At 40.4% G+C, this 20,164-nt stretch overlaps 1 protein-coding gene across 5 annotated transcripts in view; it reads left to right on the top strand.

The window, feature by feature from the left end:
- Positions 1-18,897, top strand: part of MYLK3 (myosin light chain kinase 3) — a 51,669-nt gene extending 32,772 nt beyond the window's left edge. For all 5 annotated transcript variants that reach the window (XM_051629506.1, XM_051629505.1, XM_051629507.1 and 2 more), the window contains exons 2-13: positions 468-558; positions 1,802-2,240; positions 4,926-5,497; positions 7,091-7,196; positions 8,303-8,396; positions 8,697-8,806; positions 10,058-10,199; positions 11,227-11,297; positions 12,765-12,893; positions 13,906-14,058; positions 16,073-16,205; positions 17,180-18,897. In XM_051629506.1, coding sequence (XP_051485466.1) covers positions 468-558; positions 1,802-2,240; positions 4,926-5,497; positions 7,091-7,196; positions 8,303-8,396; positions 8,697-8,806; positions 10,058-10,199; positions 11,227-11,297; positions 12,765-12,893; positions 13,906-14,058; positions 16,073-16,205; positions 17,180-17,251 — 2,112 coding nt within the window. In that variant the 3' untranslated portion in view covers positions 17,252-18,897. The remainder of the gene's footprint in view (positions 1-467; positions 559-1,801; positions 2,241-4,925; positions 5,498-7,090; positions 7,197-8,302; positions 8,397-8,696; positions 8,807-10,057; positions 10,200-11,226; positions 11,298-12,764; positions 12,894-13,905; positions 14,059-16,072; positions 16,206-17,179) is intronic.
- Positions 18,898-20,164: the final 1,267 nt, after the last annotated feature.

Below are 20,164 nucleotides of genomic sequence, written 5' to 3'. Positions count from 1 at the left end.
TAGAGGCTCTTTTTTTGGTATCACCTCTATCATGGCTCCAATCACAAATCTTTAGATGCCTTGAGTCAAATAAATTAATATCTCCAGAGAAATTATTTTTCCATCACCAGCCAAAAAGTAACAGAAATACAGTATAATTTCTTTTTCTAATCTCTCAAGTATCAGTTGTGGTTTTTAATCAAAATGAGTAAAGATTAGAGGAGGCAAAATCTCTTGACATCCAGAATCTTGGAAAGCAGTGAGTTAATGTATTATTCTGTGTCATCCTATGTTATAAGTGTGCCTATCTGCAAAAATGGAAAGAGATTGGAAGAAGGGAGTAAACACAGCAGTAACTGAAAATTCAGAAGGTCAGGAGTTAATGTCCATTTTACTGAGTCTGAGGACTTACCTAGGTGGAGGAACCTAGTGGGAAATAAACACTCTTGGCTGTAACTGTTGTTTTTGTGTTCTTCCATCATTTTTAGGCCAAAGATAAGCCTGAGGAGAGTGGTGCAAAACCTAAGCATGTGCTTAGTAACAGAGGAACCCAAACTGAAAGCAAGAAGACTTTGGAAGGTATGTATCACTTCAGGCATGCTACAAGCTTTGCCTCTAGAACATGCAGCAGGCAAACTGCAAATTGATAGCCTGCTATTTCCCACTACCTGAATTACTCAAATGTAACTGAGAAACTTGGTCTACCAGTATTTGGAATATAGAGTTGTTCTCACTTCCTCTGCAAGATGATCTGTCCCCTGGATCAAACCCCACAAAATGCTAGATGGTGAAGAATCTAAAAGCCTCACCTTTGTTTAGCTGCACAGGTTTTTTGCTTTGGAATTACAGTAAGCTGAATTGAGAGCAGTATTTGTTTGGAGATACCAGGGAGGTAGTGGTAATATCACGTAGCGAATGTAATAAATTATTTTCCCTTAACATATCTCCCTCCTCCCTCTCTGAAAAAGGAACATGTTGACATTTGGAATATATTCTTTTGATCAGCAAGTTTCATTGTCATATCAGGGCTACTTTCCTATTTAGGGTGCATCTGTCAGGGCATCGTCCTGTTACATCCATTATTAACGCCTGCAGAGTTGAAACGGGTGAACATGATACTGAGCAGGCCCTGTCATGCTGTTGTCTTCACAAATTGTCAGTGAATCCTTTAAACTATGGGCAATCCCCTTTTTACCTTCATTGTTTAGGAAGTGACAAAAATAAAGCAGACAATCACAATTTTGACTCAAAAGCTATGTAAGGTTGCTTGCCAGTGACTGAATGCTGAATCCTCAAAGAATTGACCCTATACATTTCCACTGATAATATTTGGTACTATTTCAGTGAGAAGGTGCTGAAGAATTTTGTGTCCTTCGGTGGAAAATGCAAAAGGCCCCAGCTTGAGTCTTGTTCAAGTATGTCTCTGCCCCTCTAATCAGACAAAGGGTGTATCAGGTTCAGGAGAGTCCTTCATGGATCTGCAGTGCCGGAACTACCAGTTAGTTAGATTTGCCTGCAGAGTGATTTCAGAGTTTAGATGGAGTGAGCTTGAGCCTTGTTTGCTTTATGGAAATCCCAGTTCAATCTGTTACACTGCTGGAAAGCCAGCAGAGCAGTTAAACCTCTGATGAAGCCATAATCATTAATAATGGCTGTCTCAAGCCTGCTTGTGAAAGGATTTTAAACTTTTTGCAGGGGTTTCTTGTTATATTTTCAGATGTATGTAACTGCATAGGTGATTTTGGATGGTGCGTTACTTTATTGCCTCTGTTTTGCTGTGACTTTTGTCAGGGATAGTTTATTAATGGTTTCTTTTATTCAGAGGCAAAAAGTGGGAAAAAGCTGGATGAAAACAAGGGAGCATGTGAGAAGGTGAACGCTTCTAGTGCTGCAGCCCACAAAGCTGACTCCAAACCCCAAGTTAAGGAGAGGACGGCGCAGCAACAAGCAGCAGAAGGTGCTGGCAAAACAGAAAGCTCTAAGAGCTGTCAACAGCTAAAGGACATTGGAGTCAAAGCTTTGGATCAACACAACGGTCTTCCCTTCGTAAATCAAGACCATGTAAGCAACCAGAATGTTCCTGGTAAAGCACACGATACGGACAGAGCCCCACGCCTCGATGAGTGCCACAAGCAGCTCGTTAATCAGAAACTCAGAGAGAATGAAAACAAACCTCCCCTGCCCAGCGCGGCATCCCGGGACGCTGTGCCCTCCACATCATGGGCTATATCTCACACAGGGTGTGAAGTGACACGTAGCAGGTAATGGCCTTGTTGGTAGATTTCTGTGTGATCTGAAACCATTTCATGTGTTAGAGGGGAAAAAAAAGGAAAGCCAGGTCATAAAGGAGGCAGCTCTTGCTTGAGGCATGATCCAGGGGAAAAAAAACATTCAAGGATAGGAGTGTTTTAAGGCAAAAAACTCAAAAGCAGCAACTAAATGTTTATGAGGCTGAGGAGTCAGAGGGCTACAAATATGAGATTTTTTTATTTGATTGGTGCTGTAATGTATTTGAGATAGAAACAAAGCAGCTGGAAACGAGTAAATGCTTTATAAATGCCCAACTACTGGAGCTATATGAGGTCAGTTACGTTTCTATGGCCTTAGGGGTGAAAGGAATTTGAAATACTTACTAGTATATGATAAAACCAAATAACTCCTTTAGTTTGACATCCTTCGTGGGTTTTTTTTATGCTGCCTTGGTCACGTTAAGATATGACCAGGTTGTTAATTTATTAACCTCTATTAGTCTAATCTTCTCCTCACAGGTGTTTTGTCTTTCATAATCCATTTACTTTTGAATAATTTATTTAGGATTAGTTTTTAATTCCATTTATTTAAATTTTGAAAACCCCATATAACGAAAAATGATCAAAACCCACAACCAAAAGACCCCTACCAACCAAACCCCGATAGATGGAGGTTCTGTGGCAAATGTTAACTGCCATGGCTTCTCTGTCTGGGCTGGTGGATATCAAGTTATTTATAAATGTGTATGTATGTGTGATGGCCACACATACATCTGTACACATTTATATGAATGTGTATGTTACTTTGTGAGTGGAATTTCCCCATCTTTTGGGTGTACAAATAGGTGTCTGAAGCCTAGACAAGAGTAGGTGTTACTTTCATTTGAGAACTTGGCGTCTGTTGTGGTACTTGTGGATACAGGCTGGACACTTAAATTGTCTTGTGTAAAGGGCAACAGTCTGCTGGGATTACAGGACTCCTAATAAAAAATACAAAAATAGAATGAAGAATAAATCTCCCAAGTGAATGGAAGTTGTCCTGGTGTCAGGATATAGGCTTCACACAGGAAAGGGCTCATTGCAAAGCCTGGCATACTAGGAGGTTTTTCCTTAAGAGACAGTAAGGATGTGACAGGAGCAAGTAGAAGCTTTCACTACTGTGGTCACTTTTCAAACATTCAGGAACATTCAACAGCTGGAGCTGCCTCTGGGCTGCTGCCTCAGAGGCTCTGCCTGTATTGTGCTCTGAGCGTGGCTGAAGGGGCTTGTGAAGCAGAGGAGGAGCAGTTGCTGTTACCCCGTGGAAGTCAGTGCTGGTTGATCATGCTATGCCAGCCAGTGACCTTAGAGATAGGCAGCAGCTTCTGAAGCAGCCCAGCTGGTTTGTTCAGGGGGGTGTCTGAGCCCCAGAGGCTTTGGTTTGGGGAAGAGGGAGGCCAACAGAAAGCTGGAAGGTGGAGCTTGGAGTAAACTCCAGGGGAAGCTGCTGCCATTCTGTGCAAGGTACTTAATACACTGTTGTGTGGGGTCACTGAGGGTGGTAAATGCCTCTCTAAAATGAACGCAACTTTTAATGAGTTTTGTGAGCCCACGCAGGAGTGTCAGAAGAACATTGTGTTCCCCTGCGTGGAGAAATGCCCAAGAGTCCGACCAAGTTCAGGCTTGTCTAGATAACAGTAGAAGTGTTTGCTCAAGAGCTGTGTTCAGCTGCTCCAATAGCTCACTCGTGCAGTTTAGACTCATAGCACAGCACAAGGGTGTTAAAGGGGCTGAAAGTGAGAAACTTCAGACTTCTGTAATGCAAAACCGAATGTTATTTTATAACATCTTTTCTAATAAGATTGCCCCACTGAAAGAGGCAATAACTTTGTGTGAAAATTAGGTACATTCTCTCCTAAACCTGAGAAATTTTCTTTCTGTTGGATAAAACCTAATTTGCAACTTAACAAGTTTCATTCAGCCTCACTGAAATCAGACTGTGTGCTCATGGCAGTTGGAGCAGTAACAGTTGGCTCAAAAATAGTCACACACACTCATCTTGGATGGATTTTAGGAGCGTAGAGAATTGGTTTTAGCCTGTATTTGGTCTAGGCAACAGAGGAAAAAAAATGATTAAACTTTTCTAGTAGCTAGAATGCCAAGGAAAACAGTATTGATGCAGTGAGAGTTGATGGAAGTTACATTTTTAACAAAAAGCTGTGGAAAGATTGCTATCCCATTGAAAGACCCAAACACAGATGTTTTGAGTGTGCAGGTCAACCAGCTGGAAGAGGACAGGGATGGATGCAAACCTTTGGATTTGTTGAGCCATATGAGCAGTCAGACATTTAGGTAATCAGTCTGTAATTTGTCAAGGCAATCACTCCCCTCTCTCTGCCCAGATAAGTTATATTTTATTAGACCAACTTAAGAGTTGAAAAAGTGAGTAAGCTTTAAAATGTGGGATTAACACTTTGCAATGTGATATATTTTGTGTTCAGCAGAAGGTCTTCATAGACACAGCTGAGGATACAGAAAAAGCATCAGAACACTTTTTGGTGCTCTTCCCTGAGTGTTGTATTTCCTAAGAGGGTTGATAGGATTAGATTTCTTTAATACTGTAGAAATCAGAAGTTTCAGAAGTTTATAAATACTTCTTCTCCTCCAGAGTTACAAAAGCAAGGCTAGTCATTTGCATAAACTGTCAACTGTTTGCAGGGTATCCATTGATATACATATGACTGAAATGAAAGAAAATACTGAGAAGACCAAGGAAGGAGGCTCAAATGATCAGAGAGGTAAAAGTCCCAAAGTAAAATCCCCAGCCTCTGCACCAGCAGAAGTGGAAGGAGTTTCACAGCTGCCTGACAGATTAAAAGTTCAAGAGAGTCCTAAAAACATCAGCCCTGAGCCAAATCAAGAAGTGAAAGAGGACAATAAGCAAAATGAACTTGCACCTCAAGCAGGGAAGCAACAGTCATTACTGAACAAGCCCAAACCAGGTAAAAAGGCTGAAGAGAAAACAGAATTAAAATGCAAGCCTGTAACCACAGAGAATTCCCCTGCAAAGGAGCCCACAAAAGATCTCAGAGAAGAAGTGAAAATCCATCAAAAAACAGAAAAAGCAGCAGAATCCCTCATGGGTACCAATTCTGAGAGGAGCGAATATGAGTCTGCATCTTCAGGGGGAAGTGAAAATGATACCTGTCAGAGTACAGGAATGGCATCAGAGAAGAGTAAGCCATGGGAAGCTAGCAAAGAGCTGCCCACACAGGATGAAATGATTCTTGGTAAGTTGCTCCCAGTAATTCTTGGGAACTTTTACATAGAGATTTTTGTGCTCCCAGTGTGTGTTGTAGGCAATATATGTAGCATATATAAAAGATACACAATATATGCAGTGATAGTTGGAACAGTGCTCAGCAGACCACCTGTGCCTTACAGTTCATGAATATTTACCTAAATGCCAGAGCTACCTTTGACTATGTAAATAACAAGTGTATTAACATTTGTACAAAATGTTAATATTTTTTCTTTTAAAGCATGTTTTGAGATAAAAGTTCCTTGAAAATAAAACTGGGTGAAGTATGTATGTGATTAGAAGTATAAGTATTTTTGAGAAAAATCCATTTTCTTTGGAGCAAGCACTTGTTCCTTAAGATAGAATATGCACACCAGGTGTGCTTTAGCAGCTGTGGACTGGAGGTCCAGAGAGCAGCAAAATACTGCAGGAAGGGTATCTTGCTGTGGTCTTTGTTCTGTTACTTGCCACAGACCTCTTCTTGGTTAGTGTTGGGGAGTAATCTCTCTAAAGATACTTGTATGTTCCAGAATGTATATGGGTAGATTTCATGACATGAATGTGGCTTTCTCAGCTGTGGCTGGAGATTATTTGAGTACATGTTAAATTGCAGCCTAAGGTATCTGGAGATTAATGGTAAAATTGCTTTGAATAGAGGACACCAAAAGTAGGTTTATGGAAGCTTTACCCTAAAGAAACTTGGATATTGTGTGTATCATGGCTGATATACTTTCCCAGGAGCTGATTAAACTTCATGTGTTAATGCAGAAACTGAGATGTTGGTCTTCTAAAGGCATCCAGTGTGTTTACTGTGTTAAAAAAAGAGGGTTGAGATTGAGGAGGCGGGAGCTTATTCTCAGTTCTGGGCCTTTATACCTCATCTGTAAAAGGGTGTTAGCAGTAAAAGTCCCTCATTTGAAGTAACAGAGAGACTTTGGATGTTTTCAGTACATCCTGTCTTATGGCTAACTGCACTTGCAGTGGTTATTCTACTGGCATGCCACTCTAAAAATAGTGAAGGAATCACATGCTTAATGTTATCCTGATACTTCAGTGCTTTTCTGAATTCCACTAGGAGAAAAAGAAAAAGACAGTGTGGTAGAGGAACCCAAAGCTAAGAGAAGAGATGGGCAGGAGGGCAGTGCACTTGAGTGAAGTTATATATTGAGTGTTTCCATGAACAGCTTATTGGCAGTGGTCTGAGGCTGGCTTGTCTGGGTGTTTGTGTTGCCTGGAGTGTTTGTTCCTTTGCCCCATGGCCACAGGAGCAGGGGGCCTGTGTCAGGGAGGAGCTGTGTGTGTGTGACTGTGGTCCTGCTCTGCCTCAGCAGTGCCCATCTGGGAAATGGAGCTCATCCCCTGAGGAACAGTGATGCTGAAGGTGGGAACAGCACAGGGGTATGATTTTGGAGCTGTGAATACTGGGAGCACAAAAGCCAGCTGAGACTCCTCATCTCACTTAGCAAACACAGCAAGGTGATGTGCATGTCCTGTGGGTTGAAGTCGTTGGTGTCAGGGAGGTGAAATTGAGGACAGTGATGTGTGCAGAAGCACCTCAGTGACCAGCTTGTCTCCTCTTCAGATGACAGCCCTTCTCCTCCGGCTCCTTTCGAGCATCGCATGGTGAGTGTCAAGCAAACAGAGGTGGCAACGTGCTACGCGGTGTGTCGTCATGAAGTGCTGGGGGGGTAAGTCTCCAGGTCCCTAATGCTGTACTGCTCTTGGTGGCTAAGGCATGGAGAAGTGCAGCTAGCTGCAGAGCTAGAGCTGTCTTTTTTAGACATCTCTGAGGTGTGTGTATGAGGCATCTACAAGCTCATTGAGATAAACCCTTCTGGGCTACTGTAGTTGCTGAGCTCCTTGTGTCAACCTTCTGTCAATTTGGGGGTGTTTATGGGAGGTGTCCCCTACTTGACAGGTTTCTGTCCAGTTCCATTTTCAGATGCCTGACTGTGATCTTGGATGGCTTGTTTTTACATTTGTTACAATAATCCTGGCCACAAGTGGTGTAATGAGAAAAATTTGTAACCTTCAGGCAGACAGATTCTGAGCAATTGAAGTCAGCAAAGCCCCTTAGCTCAGGCAGCTTCTAAAATCTTTTTTCCATGCTGAACTGCACATTAAAGAAGACTAAGGGAGAAGTTACAATTATTTTGACCTTATGTTTAGTTTTCACTCATAGGAAGTCTGCAGCTGCTTCAGCATTTGTGGTCTTGTATCTGTACTTATCTGACAACGAGGTCTGATTTACAGGCTGATCCAAGTACAAATAAGGCTTTGTAAGTATAAGCCTGGTGATGCAACAGCAGAAAGACGGTGTTTAGAAATCATCCCAAGGGGCATTACTGTATCCGAGTGACATGGGGGAGAACTTCCAACACGCGAGAAATACAATCTTCTGGAGTGGCTACTGTTACTGGTCTTAGTCATTTAAGAAGTTATGAGATCAGGACAGAAATATCCTTGTTAATATACCCACTAATGTATCACTGAAGGACAGCAAGCAGGTCCAGTTACAGCACTGAAAAAGAATATCATCAGGTCTTCATACCTCAGTGAAATGTAGTAATACGAGGGGGGCATAATGTTTTAATGTAAGCATTGAACAACTGTCTGGAAAGATAAAACTAATCCTCCATAAGCTGCAAGAAAGAGGAGATTGGTGCTGCTGGCTACTTGATTCTGTTCACGTTGTCCTGTGCTATTTTTAATCAAGGATAAGAATAGTTGTATGAGGAGTTTCTGTGGTGAGCTGTGTTAAGCTGGTTTCCCATCTTCTGTTTGGTATCAACAGGGGACGTTTTGGGCAAGTTCATAAGTGCACGGAAATATCAACTGGTCTCAACCTGGCAGCCAAAATCATAAAAGTGAAAGGAGCAAAAGAGAAGGTAACTATGTTGCTGTGAACCCCAGTGAGCATGCTGTAAGGCTGCCAGTATTGCAAGCACCTTAACACCACTTCCCTGAATCATAGTAAGAGGCAACTTGTCATTGGGATCTGTAAAATCTGTCTTGGTAAGGAGCAGCTAGGAGTTTATATGACTTTTGTAATCATCTATGTTTGTGGTTGAACCTTGTGTCCACTTGAGACATGCAGTATAGCTGTTACTGGGTTTTACAAATTGTATTTGAATGTATTGCAATTTAAGGAGCATGTTCTGCTCATTTTTTTGTTGTTGTCTTTTCAGGAGGAAGTAAAAAATGAAATTAACATCATGAATCAATTAAATCATGTGAATCTGATCCAGCTTTATGATGCTTATGAAACAAAAAATAATATCACTCTGATCATGGAATAGTAAGTTCAAATGATCTCAGGAATTGTCAGATGTTTGGGTTTTCTCGGGCCACTAAAGGAACTGAGGAAAGATACTTGTGAGGTGTGAAGAAGACTTGGGTAGTTTCCCATCCAAAGATAAAGTAGATTTCACTTTGAGAGGGGAAAAAACACGTATGTTTCCAAGGTCATCTCTTCAGGTTAAAAATTATATTTGGCAAGATTACAGTTGAAATAAAGGGTAAGAAAGGCAGGTATCTTCAAGAGTATGAATGCAATTACAAGATTGTTTATGAACAGAACTTCACTACAGTCCATTTTTCATTTAAATGTAACTTACAGGCTCCAACATTGTCCCTAACTACCAAATCACGTAGAAGTGTTGTGGGCAAATAAAATCTTGTATTAGAGAGAGAGTGAAGGTGAGAGACCCAGAAAAGAGGAGTGGTGAGGTGTTCTAAGTACAGTTAGAAAATACATGGAGAAGGTAGGAAGGTGATAAATTATATGCATGGCTCTGCCTTCTTTGAATAATTTTAGGATTAATAAAAATGCCTCCTCATTTGAAGCTAAAGATTTTTGATCCATATTAAATATGGAATCAAATCAAGGGAGATGCACACCTTCTGCCTTTTCTGTGTAGTGGCATATTGCTTTACAAAAACTTGAAGTGTTACAACCTAAAACCTGAGTATCTGCTACAGAACTAATTGTTAATGATGTGAAGAAAAAAAACACAAAATGAAATGGCAAATACAGATGTAAGACATTTAAAATGTGTATATTGAAGTTAATATCTGAAGTTTTTACCTTACAGAATCTTGTCAGAGCTGTATGTCTGTAATTTTCTCTTTGTGCAGAATGAAGTCAGCTCATATAAATTAACTTTTAGTTTTAGAAGTTTCATCTAGTAAATTGTATAGGTTGAGGACTTACTTTCTCTAGACTAATAAGATGAGTACCAAAGCAAAGATGCTTTGGTACTCCCTGTAGGTTCTCCAGGTCCCCATCAGATCACCAGGTCATGTGGATTTGATGTATTTCTCTCCCCCACCCCTTCCCCCCAGTGTTAGTGCATACTTATTTAGATTTATACTTAATTTCACAATAAAAACTAAGTCTTTTGAAGTCATTGAGACTACTGATACACTTGGTATTGGGTCTGTCAGTTGGACCCTTGCTAAATTAGAAAGCCTGAGTTCCCAATTTGGAAATAAATAGAGCCAATGGAGATTTTTAGCACTTTTAACACTTTTTATGTCCAAATTTTAGCCTTGATGGTGGTGAATTATTTGACCGGATTACAGATGAAAACTACAGTCTAACCGAGTTGGATGCCATCCTGTTTACCAAGCAGATTTGTGAAGGAGTCCACTACTTGCACCAGCATTATATTCTCCATTTAGATCTGAAGGTCAGTAGTTCATTCTCCCCACTCTTCAGTGATGCTATGGTTGAGACCACCACAGAACCTCTAATTACAAGAGTAATTTCTCGTCTCGTTGACTTATGGGATAAAGAAATAGACTTAATTAATTCAATAGCCACACTGAATGAACCTCTAGAGATTCATTACTACTTTTCCTCTTCAGTGTCTGTCTGGCAGTTTGCTGTGAATAGTGAAATGAACAGGATTCTGTGCTTTTGCCTCTCTTAATTCAGATGCTTTTCATTCTGTGGAGGATGAAACAATACCCTTTTGTCACCAATGAAGAAAACACACTTGAAACACTCTGACCAGAAACACCTCCAGTCTTCCCTCCGCTTTTCCCTGCCCCCTTGTAACTGTGTTCAAATACTTATTCAATCATCTTCCTATTGTTTGCACTTTTTACTGCCTGGAACTCAACTGTAGTTAAAATGACAATGTTTTCTTATTGACTTCTTAATAACTGATCTTTTTGAACAGACATACCAATGGTTTGTTTTTTTCTGCTTGTTTATACAGCACTTTACACACGTTATATTAGGCCTGCTTGGCCTCTAGACAGTTTTGCAGTTGTAACAAGTTTGGACACCATCTCTCCCACTCCTGCCTTCAAAAGAAATTTGTACTTTTCTGGGAACATCAAAGGATGACATGTTTCTTGTGGCTTTTATGGAGTTACTTTTATACTTAGGGAGTAAATCCCGTGGGTAAACCTCAGCCATCAGAACGACTCTACTGTTTACACAGGAGGGCCTTTCCATTTCCAAAGATGTTATCTGTGGTGAAATACAGGGATATTGTCATACAGAAATTAAACATCTTTATGGGAGATGCAAAACCACACCTTCACTAACTCAATATGCCAGATAATCTGTCTTCTCCCATGAAAGCAATAAAAGGAAAATACTGTACTAAAATTTATCATTAAAATCTGAGACTTTTGTACTCTTGCTAAATCTCTCTCTTAAGCAGTCATACGTTTAACTCAAAGCACCCTTTTCTCTTTTTGTAGCCTGAAAACATATTATGTGTAAATCATACGGGACACCAGATTAAAATTATTGACTTTGGATTAGCAAGGAGGTAAGTGTTCACTTATTTTATTTTAGAAGCAAAACCAGAACAAACCTACAAACCTTTGTGTTTTGGGTAGTTCTTGGGGTTTTCTTTAATGCATTTTGGTGGCTCCAACATTCTACTATGTGAATGAGCTAAGCAGTATGCTGCTGCAGCCATGAGTATTCTGCTGTGTGCATTAATTATCTAATTACATTTTCAAATAACATTTATGTTGGATAAAGCTGTACTGCTGTTATAATTATCTCAGAATTATTCCCCATATAAAGCTTTTACTCTAGGGACTCCATGAAGTTTGTGAAAGACTTCTTGACTGCTGGGTTTTACTGTCCAGGTTCTAGAAAATTTTGGAAATTTTCTCTGGAACTCTTCATGTAGATAAGTTGATTGAAGGAAAAACAAGCAAAGCAAAACAAAAAAAGGCATGTTTGAACCATCCCATGTGAAATGGGAAACTCCCAGAGAAACATGGGCACTTCTCCAGTCTTTTGCTTTGCTTGCATGTGTTTATTAAAGCAAAGCTGTGAGAGCATGAGTCAACTCCCCTAGAATAAAAAGGAATGACTCCTGCTAGTATAACACTAAGAACAACAACACTTCTCTATTTGTTTTCTAAATCCTTTGAGGTTTTTCTTAAGTCAAAACCTGCTAGATTCATACATGTGCCTACCTGTGTGTGTATGTATCAGTCCAATAACTTTTTTACAAGTATTTGATGAAAACAAATGGATGCATGGAGGTTTTTTGTGGGTTTGGGGTTTTTGTGGTTTTTTGTTTGTTTTCTTAATTGGGAGGGTAAAGATGTAAACTTCAACTGAAGTGGTTCTGAAAACAAGATCTTTCAGAAAACAGGGATGTAAAAGCAATGCTTGAATTATTTGTTCTGTCTGTACAGCCATGTAATTCCAGCTGCCATCAGTGACATTATTCCTAGCTCAGTTTGTGACCCTTTTAAGCAATAGAACAGAATAATTTTCTCCCTATATGGAATCACTGTTTAACTTGTTACCAAGCCTAAATAATCCTCTATAGTGTCCTGCCTTAGCAATTATTTTGTGCTCATATCTGCTAAACAGACCTTTACCCTGAGCTGTAGCTGGATACATCCCACTAAGGAAATCCCCTCCAAACCTGTTTTAATGGAAGCTGCTTTATTTGTTTTGTGTTGGACATATGCTGGAAAGCATCCTGTGGAATCTGGCAAAGAGTAAAGCTGCTGTCACTCTGTGGGGGAGGCCTCTGCAGGTTTAATTGCCCTTGGTCTTCTTTCTGGTTTTGCCCTGCCAAAGGGGTAGCTGATGCTGTGATTTTGTCTACTTTTTTTTTTTTGAGACCTTAATGCTGTCCTGATTTCTTGGGTGAGATTGCTGTGCTCACTCTGTCATGCCCACATGGTAAAAAGCCATGACTTGATTTTTATGAGTGAGATGTTTTCCCCAGCCTGCTCAGCAGTGATGTCTCTTTCTGTTGAAGGTACAAACCTCGTGAGAAACTGAAGGTTAATTTTGGAACTCCAGAGTTCTTGGCTCCTGAAGTGGTGAATTATGACTTTGTTTCCTACCCAACAGACATGTGGAGTGTAGGCGTCATCACATACATGTTGTGAGTAACCTTGTGGGGGGTCATGGCACCAGAGGCTCTGCAGGAGGGTGCCTATGGGGGGGTATTTGCAGAGCAGGGATACAGCAACCAGAGCTGCTGTGATCCCTCCTCATTCATTCTTTTAAAAAAACCCAGCCTTAAATCTAAGGCACCTCACTGTGTGTACAAAGTCTCTGAACAGCAAATAATGCTTTTGATAAATACATAAATGTTATTTCCCACATGATTTAGCAAGGTGAAGTGGGTCAGGTCTTTTTTTACTTGGAAAAGTTGCCCAAAGCAAGTGAAAATTTTCATTTGGATTGTGTTCTTGAGGACCTGCTTTCCAAATTTGCAATCTGTTTGTTTTAGTAGCTTGGACTTGATGTGCATCTGTACAGAATTACTGTTGGGTGTTAGGCCATGGCTCTAAAAAATGTCACAAATAGGGCTAAAACTTTCCTCTGATTTCTGGATGGCTTGTCCGTCCAAACTCCCTGCCTTCTGATGAGCTGACTTTGCATCCCAGAATCTTTCACAGATGCTTTCTGTGAACTAGATACATTTCTGGTTTAAATTTGTATGTTATCCAAAACTCAACCGAAACAACTAATAAACAACTGAAGTAATAAATCTGAGCTTATAGACTATTGAAAAAAGTATGCTGTTGTTCAGAGTTCTGTTTAATTCAAGCCAAATACAGATACAGGCCTTGATTTAGGAAAGCTCTTGAGCCCCCCCAACTTTCATAGCTGGGAAAGCAGTGAAGTGTGTACCTACATCCCCACTGAATTAATTTCCTTGGGGATCTACTAATAGTGCTCCCTGACATAGCAGAGTGAGCTGCTAGAGGGTAATGCCAACATTACAAAGCTTTATTGCTCCATACTGTTGCCTTGTCTTAGCAAGGATTGAGAAGTGGAGCCTCCCATAGCCAAGAGTCCTTCCTCTCCATAAGCTAATGACATAGAGGGGAAGAAAGACACATCTTGCATGTAGTAACTACTCATCTCACTTCCATTCTTTTTTTAAGACTTAGTGGCTTGTCTCCATTCCTGGGAGAAACTGATGCAGAAACAATGAATTATGTGGTCAACTGCAGCTGGGATTTTGATGCAGAAGCATTTGAACAGCTGTCAGAGGAAGCTAAAGACTTTATTTCCAGACTACTTGTGAAGGAGAAAAGGTACCACTTTGTCTGATCTTGAGGATGGTAATGACATGAAGTTCCTCCTAGCCAACTCTTTGGATTGCAGCCAATGATAATAATTTAGTGTGTGATGTTTTTATATGCTGTATGTGCTCTTGCTGCGCAGTTTCTCATTGATTTAAAAGCCCCTATTTGAAAGGAAAATGTTTGTGCACTTTGAGTGAAGAAAGCTGCCTTTTACAATAACATTAATACAGGTAGAACAGAGGAAATCTGGAAGGATTTGCTGTGCAGCAATCTGTCTTTAGTATTCTTTCTCTGTACTAAAGCTATTTCTGTTGTTACTTGGGATCCTCACAAGGTCTGACACAGATTGCAAAATGTCTCTTGATTGCCATGGAGGATAAATTGAAGCTGCAGCTGTGAAAATATGCATTGTTCTCTTCTAAAGGGGTCTACAGGCATTTGGTAGATATTAAGGAGCATTTGGGACTTAACTCTGCTTGTGGCTTCTCAATTTTGGCTCCACTGAAATAAAAAGTGATTGCAGGTATGAAACAACAGGAGAGAATGAGGGTGATGTTGATGTCAGAGCATGGCTCTGGCATTGGATTAGTGAGTAGAGAATTTCTTCTCTTGCTGAGTAGTGATACAAAACTAATCAAAACAGGAAATGATGCATACAGTAAAACAGATTGTATGTTTGAGGGGAATTCAAATGAGCATGTAGAAAATGAACAACTTCCAGATCATTACCTAAATCAGACAAATCGATTATTGTATTAATTACATTTTGAGCAATGACTTATATGAAAAGCTAAGAAAAAACTGAACAATGTATTGCCAGCAGGAGACAACAAAGAGTGTTTTCTCAGACTGTGATGATTTGCTATGAGACTGTAAACTTTGGAGTCTTCAATTTTTCTGTGTAGTGGGAATAGGGATTCCAAAGGAACACTGGGATGTCTGGTTAGAAGCTGCAAATTAAATGCAATTAATCTTTACTGCAAGGGTTACAGAGCACTGGAAGAGGCTGCCCAGAGGTTGTAGAGTCTCCTGTGGAGACTTTCAAGACCCGTTTAGATATGTTTGTGTGGCCTGCCCTAGGTGGTCCTGCTCTGGCAGGGGGATTGGATTCCATCTCCAGAGGTCCCTTCCAACCCCTGCCATTCTGTGATTCTATGTAAAGAGTGTTGTCAATAAGAGGCAAAGAAAAATTATTAGATGGCCCAGTTGTTTACAAGGTATCTGCACAGCCTCTGCTCTCTACAGGGACAGCAAGTCTGGCTGTGTGCCAGATCTGTACCCACTGCCCCTGACTACTGAAATTCCTTGTAGGCAGGCAGGAGATACCTTGTAATCATCTTTCAGTGACAGCTCAGACAAAGCTCACGAGTTAGGCATAGGCTTTGGTTTTGAAAAAAAAAGCAAATTTAACTTGTTTTCTCAACACCTTTCCCCTAAGATTTTCTGTATTATTGTATGTCTCTGAAAGCTTTTTGAACAGGCCTTCACATTTGGGCCCAGTATTGAATGGGAGGATATAATGTGTGCTTAGCCTGATCCAAGTTTGGGATAAATAGACACTTGTGCTTTTTAAATAGGAGGCACAGAATAGGTCTTTGCTCTCAGGTCAGACAGAAAACACCACAAATGTTTTTCTGTATGCACTGATTATCGTAGCAAAGTTCTGCATTCACATAACACAGTGATACATGAGCTGAGGAACCTGTACAGTGGCTTCTTCAAAGAAAAAAAAAACACCACATCCAAAACCCAACCCTGAAAAAGCAAAATGTGTTGGATTTAGTCACAGCTCAATCAGCTCACTGCAGACCCATCAGCAGTTTTTTACACCATTCATGCCTTAGACTGGAGAGTGCAGGATGTCATTGGGATCCTATGCCCTGGGGTGAACGCCATGTCAGGAAGCATCTCCACTCACTTGTGTTGGTACATTTAAGGCAGTTACTTGATCAGTAATCCTGAGGGGCAGAGACAGTGGCAGTGAGGGAGGCTGGACTGACACGGCTGGTTCCGTCTCCCGCAGCTGCCGGATGAGCGCAACGCAGTGTCTGAAGCACGAGTGGTTAAATGACCTACCTGGCAAAGCCAAGAAGTCCAAGCTTCGCCTGAAGTCCCAGTTGCTGCTGCAGAGTTACATGGCTCACAGAAAATGGAAGGTAAATAGACAAAATCTGGCAAATCTACTTCCAGAGGGAAAGTCAGCTCAATACAGGCAGGGCCATACCCTCCTTTTTTTGTATGTTGCCTCATTTCTGCCCACAGGCTTCTTTCTCATAAATATGACTTTGGGAAGGCTATTTTCAGTTGTAAATTAATTTTTTTGTCATTCAGAGTGATATTGCTTCTATTTTTTGTTGCAATTTTTGCTCCAGATTGGTGTTTAGAAGCTAAAAATTTTTGTCTAAGTTCAGAGACTTCAGATGCTACTTAGCTTATTTAAATGTTCTTTCTCTTCATATTGGAGAGATTTTTTTCTGTTGACAACAGTTGCATTGTTCTGTTGTCACTATGGAGTAGGGATATAACATAAGGTAGTTTTGTGCCTCCCACTGTAGAGTAGAAGTGTGGGAGGGAGAAAAATAAGAGGCTTAAACTCCTCCAGAGAACTCTTCAGGACCTGTCTGATAACCCTGTGCTCCTTTAGAATTGAATTTTATATGAAGAAGTGATAAATAGGAATTTCTATTGGAGTCTTTATTGGTTTGTAGTTAATCAATCCTGAAGGGTGAACACTGATCTTGTTACAAATAAGCCTGTGGAATGGTGAGGAAAATTCATTGAGGACCATTTCCTTTTTGTCACTGGGGACTTGTAATTCCTTGCCAAGGAGCTGAACCAGAGGCTTACCCTTTATCCAGTCCTGCACTCCAGCTGTTTGGTTGCAGGCTTCTGCACTTGCATTGAAAAAGTGCATGATCTAAAGACAAATCACTGTGCAAATTGTAATAATTGTTCACAGTACCAGCAGCCTGTTCTGCAGCTCCTTGGTATAAAGCTGTTCTGCAGTGCAGTCTACACAAGGTGTGGGTCACTAGAGGTAAATGGATTTACCAAAAAGAAGAATCCGTGTCAGCTACAGAAACGATAATTTCCCTCAGTTACACTCATGCTTGGTCTGTTCTGTTCACAGAAACATTTTTATGTGGTGGCTGCTGCTAACAGGCTGAAGAGGTTTCAGAGTATGTCTGTCAAGCTTGCGTGAGCTTGTATGAGGCATCTTACCGGCTCTTGGAGGTGGATGTGAAGCCATAAAAAGGACTCAGGATCTTCAATAATTTCTACGCCTTTATTTTTTAACATAGGTGTTTGGGTCTGTCCTCCAAATATTGTGTTAGTGTTAAGGTTCCAGAAGTGCCTCATGGCAGAGGCACTGCAATAATTTCTAAAAGCAGAAGCTACTTTGTTTGTTTTTATGATTTTTTTAGTTGTTGTACATAGTGACGGAAACACGTGGCTGTTCCTGGGACTGACTTCTTGCTGAAGGCTTTGAATCTGCAGAGTATATTGTTGTGTTTACACCAGAAAACACCTTGTCAGTTTTCTGGTATCTCACACCAGCATGGGATCTGTAAAGACTTTGTTAATGATTGATGTGTGTCAACAGCTTTAGAGCACTGCCACAGCAGTGGCACATTTTTTCCCTCAGGTGTCTGTTAGTTAGAACAAAATATTGCATATTGTGTTCTTCTATAATTTTTCAGAAAATATTAATTTTTTCCCCCAGAACACAACAATGATCCAGTGCAGCTGCTCGGCTGAATGATTTTGGTTTGTTGGGTTTTTTAATTCTAGACTCTTCTAAAAAACAGTCGTGAGGAATCCTGGTTTGAAGCCTCTAAAGTTAGTTGGTCCATTGTTGGGTTTTTTATTATGAGGAGTTGAACTGAACTGGATTGATTGAACTTTTGGAAGGAGACAGGTGAAACTGCCACAAATAAAAGTTGCCTAATGACTGGTATATGCAAAAAGATCTCATGTTGTCCAGGAAAGATTTCCAGACATTGTTGTATACGGATTTAAATTGTGTAAGTGCTTCTCATTGGCTGTGACTGCAGCTGTTAATCTTGTAAGTTTTAGTTCAAGGATTTTTTTTTCTCCTCTGACAGTTTTAATGAAGTCTGAGAAGTTGATAAGGGGTGATATGCAAAATAGGTTTTATTGCTGTTCATTAGGAGAGAATGGGTGCGTTGCCAGACTCTGCTTTAGCCCAGTTAGGAGGTTGAAGCCCGTTTTCACCCCCACTTTGCTCTTGAACATTAAATGCTTTCTTTACAATACTAACTTAGTTTGGATTTTAAAGCTTTTCCTGATGTATAAACAATTGGAGATACTTACAGCCTCTCAGCTAAAATTATAATGTTATTTATTAAACTTGTGGTTTCCTTCATTCCTATTCTACATTCTGCAAAACTCTGTGAGCTGGATGGGCTCTTAGGAAAAACAGAAACTACTACTACTAAAACTAGCTTTTCAGCAAAGACATCAAACCACTGAAAAGTTCCATTTAACTTCGTAGACTTTCATGTCCTTTGAATTAGCAAAACTGTTGGTTGCTAATAAAGAGTCTTCATCAGTAAGACTGGCTTATGCTTGTCTAGTTACCTTTTCCACTCTAGTGCCTCTTCACTGGGCATAGTCCTGAATTCTGGACTTCTGCAGCATTTCCAAAATTGAGGCAGAGAATTAATAAAATCAGGAACAATAATCTTGACAGTGTATCACCTTCTGTGAAGGCCTGCTTTTGTTCTTCTTTTCCTTCCACAGTGGTTCTGCATGCGAAATGTGATTATATCAGTTGGTATGTATATTTCTGAATTAATACTAATAAATCTCATTGAAGTGGAACAAGCCTGTTCTTCACTTTTGGTTTGATCTCCCTCACCAAACAAACCTGTAAGCATTTCTGAGTAGGTCTTAACAACAGGATGCTCATGTACGAGGTTGGATTCTCTCCCATCCTGAGGACCCTCTGCCACATACTAGATCAGACTTGAAATGACAGGTATTTTGTTACAGCTCTTACTCAGTGTGGGTTAATTATCCAGTATTTTCTCTGCACATCAGGCATTTGTTTGGAGTGCATTCCTTAATAGTTAGTGTTATATTTCAGAGCTCTTGTCTGGAATGGAATTAGCTCTTGCTAATTGAAGTTGGCTTCTAGCGATCCCCTTTTTTTATGCACTGGGAGAAGTGATTAAAGGAAAATGGCCAGCAAGTTCTGATTTTCCAACTGCTGTGTGCTTCTTCCTCTATTTAAGTGTAACATATGGATGCTCTCTGCTGTCTTGTACATACTTCCTCTCAGTTTTCTACTATGAGAAGGTGCATCTGGCTAGCAGGATTACTGTTTTGTTTCTAATAGAAAATAAAATATCCCTTTGGATTCCACAGCCAACACACGGTTCTGCAGTGCAGAGGAACCCACCCTTGCAGCTTTATGGGATGTTTCACCAAGCTGCTCTACATTTTGTTTTGGGGTCTACAAAAGCTAGAAGGACAAAGCACAGGTGACCTGTGAGGCACTGAGCAGTAAGTATGACAAAAAGAACAGGCCTCTTTTTTAACTAAAGCAGTTTATGATGCCAAGTATTGTAATCCTGGTGCAATCAGTGTCAGCCAGGTAAGCAGGGAGCATGCACAGCAGGGAGGCATTTGGCAAGCCATCAAAAGTGTGGAGAAGCTCAGGTGGGGGCAGTGTTGCAAATCTACATGCTCAGTTTAGATTACCTTGCTTCATAAGGACACTTGGGGTTTTCTGGGTTAGGAAAAGAGGGTTTATGAAAGTTAATGTCTCTGCATATCCCAAGTAGAACACATCAAAAAGAAAGAGGACAAAGACTTGGATTGGTTTTATGACATTTACACCAGCCCTGTACTGCTAAAAGTAATTACTTGTCTTCAAAAAGTAGTTAACACAAATTGTAGTTTGAGTAGCTGGGATGGACATGTACAACTGCAGAAGCTGCTTCAGAACTACAGGGCAGGGCGCTCTTTCCTTTTCTCTAAGTTTATGACTGTGAGATGCAAAAAACCTGTCTTACCCAGAAAAGACCCTTGTCCCCTGGGTATTTCCCTTCTTAAAGCACAGACATCCCTTGCATGTCTTTTACTCTGT

The sequence above is a fragment of the Apus apus genome, chromosome 11, assembly GCF_020740795.1.
Source record: "Apus apus isolate bApuApu2 chromosome 11, bApuApu2.pri.cur, whole genome shotgun sequence".
Classification (NCBI taxonomy): domain Eukaryota; kingdom Metazoa; phylum Chordata; class Aves; order Apodiformes; family Apodidae; genus Apus; species Apus apus.
This window is presented reverse-complemented; position numbering and strand designations above follow the sequence as displayed.